The sequence below is a fragment of the Olea europaea genome, chromosome 11, assembly GCF_002742605.1.
Source record: "Olea europaea var. sylvestris chromosome 11, O_europaea_v1, whole genome shotgun sequence".
Taxonomy (NCBI): Eukaryota; Viridiplantae; Streptophyta; class Magnoliopsida; order Lamiales; family Oleaceae; genus Olea; species Olea europaea.
In genome coordinates this window covers 17370399-17377951 of record NC_036247.1, presented here as the reverse complement: position 1 = coordinate 17377951, position 7553 = coordinate 17370399, and the positions used below count along the sequence as shown (strand labels likewise).

General features: G+C 34.1%; 1 protein-coding gene across 6 annotated transcripts; it reads left to right on the top strand.

The window, feature by feature from the left end:
• Positions 1 to 227: 227 nt before the first annotated feature.
• Positions 228 to 7010, top strand: LOC111403626 (E3 ubiquitin-protein ligase RNF4-like). Of its 6 annotated transcripts, none has more exons than XM_023032198.1 (6): positions 228 to 394; positions 1405 to 1458; positions 1764 to 2001; positions 2107 to 2164; positions 3777 to 3877; positions 4771 to 5316. In XM_023032198.1, the coding sequence occupies exons 3-6, from the start codon at positions 1765 to 1767 to the stop codon at positions 5014 to 5016; spliced, it is 642 nt and encodes a 213-aa protein (XP_022887966.1). In that variant the 5' UTR covers positions 228 to 394; positions 1405 to 1458; position 1764; the 3' UTR covers positions 5017 to 5316. The 6 variants fall into 6 exon arrangements, with proteins under 6 accessions (XP_022887966.1, XP_022887965.1, XP_022887964.1 ...); XM_023032197.1 differs by lacking the exon at positions 1405 to 1458 and adding an exon at positions 674 to 707 and having other exon boundaries at positions 229 to 394; XM_023032194.1 differs by lacking the exon at positions 228 to 394 and adding an exon at positions 6785 to 7010 and having other exon boundaries at positions 1458 to 1558; positions 4771 to 5017.
• The last annotated feature ends 543 nt before the right edge of the window (positions 7011 to 7553 follow it).

Here is a 7553-nt window from a genome sequence, read left to right as displayed (position 1 = left end):
TAATTTATATAAACTCTCTACATGTCACAAGCTCTATAAAATTTAGCCCATGAAGATTAAAATCGGATTTTTTAGTAAATTTTGATAGACGTTAGACGAGTTGTATATTCATAAAAAAAAAATTGTAGTAACTAAAGATAAAAAATAGAAAAGGAAATACAATTACGAGAGTGCCAAAGTGGGAAAAGACAAAGTTCCAAATTGCTTATGAATTTCGAACGTCGTCTTCATAAATGTATAAAACCAAAAACACAGTAAAAAAACATCTTTCTCATTTCCTTTAATTACCCTTCCTCCTTTTACAGTGTAGAACCCTGCCCCTACCTTCGCCACCCCAACTACGTTTCTATAGAAACACTTTCAAACTCCCAATCGATTTGCTTCAGAATATCAGGTTTGATTTCTATCCGATTGCTATTTCATGGCTTATTGGAAGATTACAAGTTAGTTTTTATGTGTGTGCGTGCGCGCGTGGTTCTGATTTAGTAGATATCTGTTTATTTGAACTGTTAACTGTATCACACGAGATAGATTGATAGCCAGACAAAAAGGTGTACAATTCCGGTCGAAAAAGATTTTTCGGGTTATTATAATTATAACATCATGTGTTATGTTGTTTTTGAACCTTTCTAATTCTTATTAATTGAACTTTTCTGCTTTCTTGATCGTCCAGAGTATTGTAATGTGCGGCTAGGGTTTATATATCGGTAATTTTCCCCTTTTTTTAATTTTAGAGGCCGACTATAATGATCGTCGTGGTTAATTTTATTTTAGACTTACCGTTGATGTTCTTTTTCACAAAATACTTTTTAGCCAGTGGCCTAGCCTCTTTAGAGTAATTTTTCGGCATTATTACTATTATATTTACTGCATGTTTTGGACATTAAGCCCCACTTTTGGTCCCGATTTTCTCCAACTGATTTTCTACCACACATTTCATAGTATTCATAATTTTTATCAACTTGTCACCAAAACATTTCATCAACTTTTATTTAAATCTGTGATTTGATTTTTATCTAAACCGAACAGGGGCTAAGTTCCTTTCGCAGAGCTATTAGTCATGGATGTCCGAATCTGGCTTATTTTCAAATGATTTTTCATATAATTCTATGTTTGTTTGCTTCAAGCTTAAGTAATATCAGTGTGTGGATTTTGTATTGGTTAACTGTGCTGCAAACATATGTTGCTTCAATGGCCTATGCTCCCAAGGGTTTGGGGATTTATTTTATTTTATTTTTTTAAAGTTGATACTAGGGGTGTCAAGTCCAAGCAGTTTGCTGCATCTAGATCCTTTTAATACATTTTTATTTTGACACTGTACATGATAAATGAAAATTGCATTACTGTATGTATATTATTAACCTATTATTCTCACTGATAATGTGTTTTTGAAAGTTGTCGCAGAAAATTGAACTTACTATACTGAAGGTGGCTAACATTATAACTTTTCTTGTTGAGGTTGGACTTCTTTAAGTAATGTGAAATCCTTGAGATACTGTTAAGATACAGATTTTTAATGGAAGACTTTGGGGTTTGTTTTGATGCTAAATTTCTTAAGGTTAGGACCTGCTGTGGGAAGTTTATCATGTAAATTTGTTTCGTGTGTGAACAACTCTCGAATCCTTTTTTTTTTGGGCCAATAACAAGAGGGTTCTGAGGGGCTTAAAAATTCAAGAACATATTATGGGCATAAATGTCATTTGGAAAAGTTAGCTTGGCATGCATAGTGCATAGGAGATTTGATTAATTGTAATATGGTACAGAATGAGCACCCAGGAGCGAGTTATGCGGTATGCGAGGAGTCGGAGGAGGATGCCAATGCTAAATGTTGATCTTAATGCTGAACCACCATGTGAAAGCCGAAATCAGGAGGGGACATCAACTCGTGCTAGATCTCAGGATGGGCAAGCTGGCCAACAGGTAGACACTGTACCTGCACCGATTGATCTTGAGGCATACGAGGATGATGTGATTATATCTTCCCCAGGGGCATTTGCAGAGGTATAATATCTTCTACCATTTTTTCCCCTTTGAACTTATTTGCTGAATTCTGTTCATTGTTTGTGTTAGTACGGTCTCATCATTGTGCTAAATCTTTTGCTTCAGGCTAAAAATAATTCTATAAGGAATCGTGGACGAACTGTTGTGGTTGATCTAGACGCTGGTACTTAATTTCTCTCTCACACGTTTACATATTCAGGATGTTTTTCTTATTCTAATATAGTGATTTCCCTGGAGTTCTTTTGTTAAGGCTTTCTTTTAATATCTGCTTCAGATCGTAACTAGATGATTATGAATGAACAGTCCCTTTCCTATGGTAATTAGTTCCAATGACATCCGCAAATTGTGTGAAGTAATTTCTATTTTGCATGTTACCTTGTATGTTACATGTTGACGGTGGCAGCGGGGGATCTGTGGAAGACGTGGTTAGAGAGGCCTTGGGCGTTTTATGGATATCATGCATAATTTTGAGCAAGAGGAAGAAGAGAAGATGCAGTGGAAGGAGATTATTACCCTCTGGTGACATAAGAAAAACAGAGAAGAAGAAAGACAATTTGTTCCCACTGCTGTGCTTGAGAGAGAGGAGACAGATCGAGTCTAAAGTTTAGTTTTAGATCTTTAACTGGGTGCCTTCATGGACAAAACCTTATCGTTCACACCTCTAGCAATAAAAGATCAAAGTCAAGTCTATTCAGGATTTTCTGCCATCAGAAGGATGACAAGTTGTAGTAATGCTGTCATTTTACTTAAAAATTACTTATTGTTCAAAACTTTACATATTTCCCCCAAAAAAAAACTAAACTGATAAGAATTACTGGTTAGATTTTCTATTTGTATACATAAATTCTTGTATTATGAAATAAAACCAGCAGATGTTTAACTAACGATAAACTTTTTTTGTTTTACTAAAATGAAGCACACAACACGTACTTATATTTATAATGTGTACCCCTACCTGTCTTTTCTTTTTTTGGCATGTTATTACTGAATTGTCCAAATTTGTTACTTTAGGCCAGTGTGTGTCTAGATGCCACACTTGACATTCACCTCCCATGTAACAGAAGTCCCTTGGGGAAGGTGAAAAGTTATTCGAGTCTGAAGCGTAAACATAGACTTCCCTTGATGGTACAGGTGACTCCAGGTTAGTAGGAGAACGTGAGATAAAATGGAAATCTGTTGATGATTTTTGACCGTATTTAGTGATTACAAATTCATTCTTCGACATCTGGTGCTGAAAAAGGGATGGAATGCTGCACGATAGTTGATTAATGAATTTTGCTCAAACCTGTTCTCTCATAAGTTGCTTGAGAATGAGTTGTGACTTTATTATCATCATTTAATTTGTTGTTTGAAGTACTATTCGCTCTCTTAGCCTTTATTATCCTGGGGTGTTCATATTTTTTTTATTCCTCTGTCTGGTTGATTAATTTCACTATATTGGCAATTCTGTAAAGAAATAGAAGAAAAATGTCCCCATGGCATGACTAGGTCTAGTAGCTCACAATTATGTAAGGTAATTTTTTTCGTTTCATGTTGACGCATTTATACCTTTGTTGTGCCAAAAACTTGAGTATTTTCTTTTGACAACTTCTGAAAAGTTTGTAGCTGTAAGTGAACTTTTCCTTTTATTGAACTCAATGGAACTCGATTGGTCTGGTTTATTTGCTTCTTTCTTCTGATTTATGGCCTTCCACTTGTATGATTTGGAGATCCTTTTTTCCTTCTGTTCTTATTTTCTAGGAGATTGCAGGTTGACTTCATTTATATTATTGCAGAAGAAAGGTCATCTCGTAACAAGCGCAGAAGAGTTTCTGCAAACCAAACAATCATAAATTGTGATGTGTATGTCAATCTGGATGGAAACAACAACGCCATGGTAATGAATTATTTCTACAAAAATGAACATTCTATTTGCTGTTTTACTTGTTCAAAATGGTTTCATATTTTATGATGCTTTTGTGATTCTGCTTTAGTATTTTTTAAAGACTGTCGTATATTTGTACATCCATGATAATAAAGGGTTTTTTCTGTTCAGTTTTAATTTATCATTTTTTTCCTTTCCTTTTCTTTTCTTTTTTTTTTTTTTTTTTTTTTTTTTTCTTTTTAGCTTGCTTCACTATATATTAGCCTTTGTATGGACATTGATTTTTTGGTTCAACTTATTAGAATTTTTTGACATAAAAAATTGGATGTCCAGTTAAAGATGGTGATACTTTATATGTAATCTGTTGGTCCCACTATGAATAAAAGGAAATTTACATGTTTTGCAATGTACTGTGGGTTTGATTAATAGATTTTTGGGTGATTATCCTTTGGTTTAACAGCCACCTTAACTTTTATTTCAAAATTTACAATGAAATTTGGCAGCAGTTTATTTTTAAATTTTGGCATTGGATCCAAACTGATAGGACATGTTTTAAGATTCAGTTGCTTTTGTGTAATCATGCATATTTGTGCACACGAAGTAATGATTTTTGAGAAACTATATAGAGCTGAGTTGTATGCTTTTCTTTCTGTTTGATATGAGTTCTGCTAGTTCCTGCTAGTTCATATATCATGCTTTGCGAGTATGCATCATCCTTGACATTTTATGCTGTTTAACTCTTCTTTTGGAGTTGGGCTTACTAGATTCTTTTCAAGTTATTTGTTGTTGCTGACATCTGTTTCTTTGGCTGCCATGCCTGTATTTTAGTTTATCCCCTTCTTCGGGAGGTTCAGATGTTGGTATGACAATCCAAGATGGACTAATGGTTGCTTTGTGCATTTTAGAAAAACACGGCACAGAGTGTGGTGCCTTCACTGCCAATTTCGCCACCCCAAAAGGAGCCTAAATTCAGCTGTCCAATTTGCATGGGCCCATTAGTTGATGAGGTGTCAACCAAATGTGGTCACATTTTCTGCAAGGCATGCATCAAGACTGCCATAGCTGCTCAGAGTAAATGTCCTACATGTAGAAAGAAAATAACTATGAAAGACACTGTCAGGATTTATCTTCCTGCCACTACTGGTGTTTGAGGTCTCTCTCTCTCTCTCTCGTGTGGGAAAATGGTTCTTTAGGGGTATAATATATAGTTATTAGAGCTTACTCCTCCTCCAATTCATGCATCTTTAGGGTTTGTTGAATGAAAAGCCTGATTAGATAATAAACTGTGTAAAAGAGCATTTCTGTGGTTCTGCAAATAATGTACGTTGATTTTACTGTAAATTTATTTTGAAAGTTAAACAGTGTAATTGTTGTCTAGGTAGTATTACTCTTCAATATAGAGCACAGTATAAGGATTTACCATCAAGAGGATTTCTGGAGTTTTGATATTAGTTTGTGTCAACGTGATCGAGATTTAATATGGATCTAAGGAATTTTCCTTTGGACCTTGCTTAAAGAATTTTGGTCCACTGAATGAAATAAGTTAAGCAATTATGAGACATACAAATTAGATGGCTAGAGATCTGATTATTTATAAGGTATTACCATGTACATTGGTTGCCACAACTCTGGATCTGGAACATCTAGATATAGATGGAACAGAAATGGATTTGAACCTCTTTCTGAAGTTGGTGGGAATTGTTCACTAAGGTATTAGAGTTTGGAGGTGAACATTTTGTGTGCCTCAAAGTATTTCAGGTTATCTGTATTCAGCCTGCAAGCAGGAGGCAAATGTGTAGATTGGTTCCATCGCTTGAAGGCAGAATCAGTTCCTAATACGGGAAGCAGTAGTGGAAGATGCAAAATGGTCTTTCTGGTGGTTTGATGCTGCAGAACTCAAACTTTTAAGCATGGTGCAAAGGGCTAAAGAACCTAGAGAATGCAAATGGTGTAATAGAGAGATTGGGCAAAATCAAAGAGTGTATATATGTGGTACAGATGGACATGTATATTTCAGTAAGATATTTAGAAGGTTGGATTCTTGGGGTTTCATGGGGGACAACCGAGCAAGAAACAAAGGTTGCTAATGAATTACTGGAGCTGCAAAGATACTGAACTTGAAAAGTTTGGGATTGAACTGGAGCTCATAAGACTTGATAGTCAATTTATTATGAAGTGTGCTCTAGGAGGGAAAGGAAAGGGACCGCATGGTCAATTTAATAGATGATTTTACGTGGGGGCGAAACTTTTGATTTATATAGTTTGCTCGACTTTGGGTATCTTAGGCCGACTCTTAGAATGTGTATAGCTGGGTTTTGCCCATTGGCAGTGTCATAACATTTATATAGGCTGATTTTCCTTATTTTCTTACCCCAATTATATAGTCCCGTTTCTTTATTGAGAATGTTTTGTTTTGTTCGTTTACTAATATACCCTTATTTAGTTTTCCTAGTTATATCCAATTTTTTACACTTAGTCCTGAAATTGTACAAATATAAATAAAGGCAGATTAAGGAAGTTTTTGGCAAAAATCGTATTCAATAACACTAAATAAGATTTCTTAATTCACATGAAAAACAAAATCAGCCTATACAAATGGGACTGAGGGAGTATAAATTAGCATTTATACACCTACACAAAAAGTTGTTATTGGGGTAAAATAAACGTCGATTATACTATCCACCAACAATAAAAAAATAATCACATCTATGTATATTGGTATTCTGCCGAACGCATCACTATGAAACTCATCATTAAACATGGAAGTTGGAATTATATATCTTGTTTCACTTTGCACTTGCATTTGCTTATTAGGGATGGAAGAGCTCTTTGTTAATGATGAGTAATTTTATTTATTTATTTTTTCTCTGATGTTCTCATAGCTAATACATCGTTGGTCTCTCGTCTTGTATAAAATAGGCTATGTTTTACTGGAGTCAACGGTGAGGTGTCATATATCGGGAAGATCAATTTGGAATGTCTAAAAGTGTTTGTGTAAATGGGAGATATGGTGGATGTTTGATGTCTCTCTCCGCAGGAGTCTGCTGAGAGTTGAAGGGTGGTTATTGTACTTCATCTTAAAAATCTTGAAATTTTTTTTTTCTTGGAATTATAGGAAAATTGTTTGTTGCGGTGTTTAGCATGCCATGGCTAATTGCTTTATCTGATAGACATCTCCATGATGAAAGAAGAGAAATTTATCGTAGAAAACTTCTTCTGGTGCCAGATAAAATGAAACATGGGAAAATTTTACAAGTAAGAGATTAAGTATGGTATATTTCAAAATCAAGAAAATAAGTTTCAAACTTCAAAAATCAGATTTTTATTAAAATTTATTTATGATTTAATTAATTAATTAAATATATTTAGATTACATATTTATATAATTTGATCACAAATTAACAATTTAATTAGTCATTTATTATTTCTTAGTCACAAATCAAAAATTTTACGTGACAAATTAATTTATTAAACATATATTTTACTTATTAAATATATTGAGGTCATAATTCCATATGATTTGGTCATAATTATCTAATTAATTAATTAAAGATTAACTTTTGGACACGACTTATCAAATTATTGGTCCCAACTTATTTCTCGGCCATAAATAAAAAATTTCAAAGGTCACGGATTATTGTCGAGTCACGAATCAAAAATTTAATAGGTCACAGAATATTCATTGGTT

What these genes read in the sequence shown, in the direction of transcription:
- LOC111403626 (XM_023032194.1), top strand. An exon ending in TGTGGTTGATCTAGACGCTG is followed by an intron (nt 2,165 to 3,776) that starts GTACTTAATTTC and finishes ATATTATTGCAG; the next exon opens with AAGAAAGGTCATCTCGTAAC. An exon ending in ATGGAAACAACAACGCCATG is followed by an intron (nt 3,878 to 4,770) that starts GTAATGAATTAT and finishes TGTGCATTTTAG; the next exon opens with AAAAACACGGCACAGAGTGT.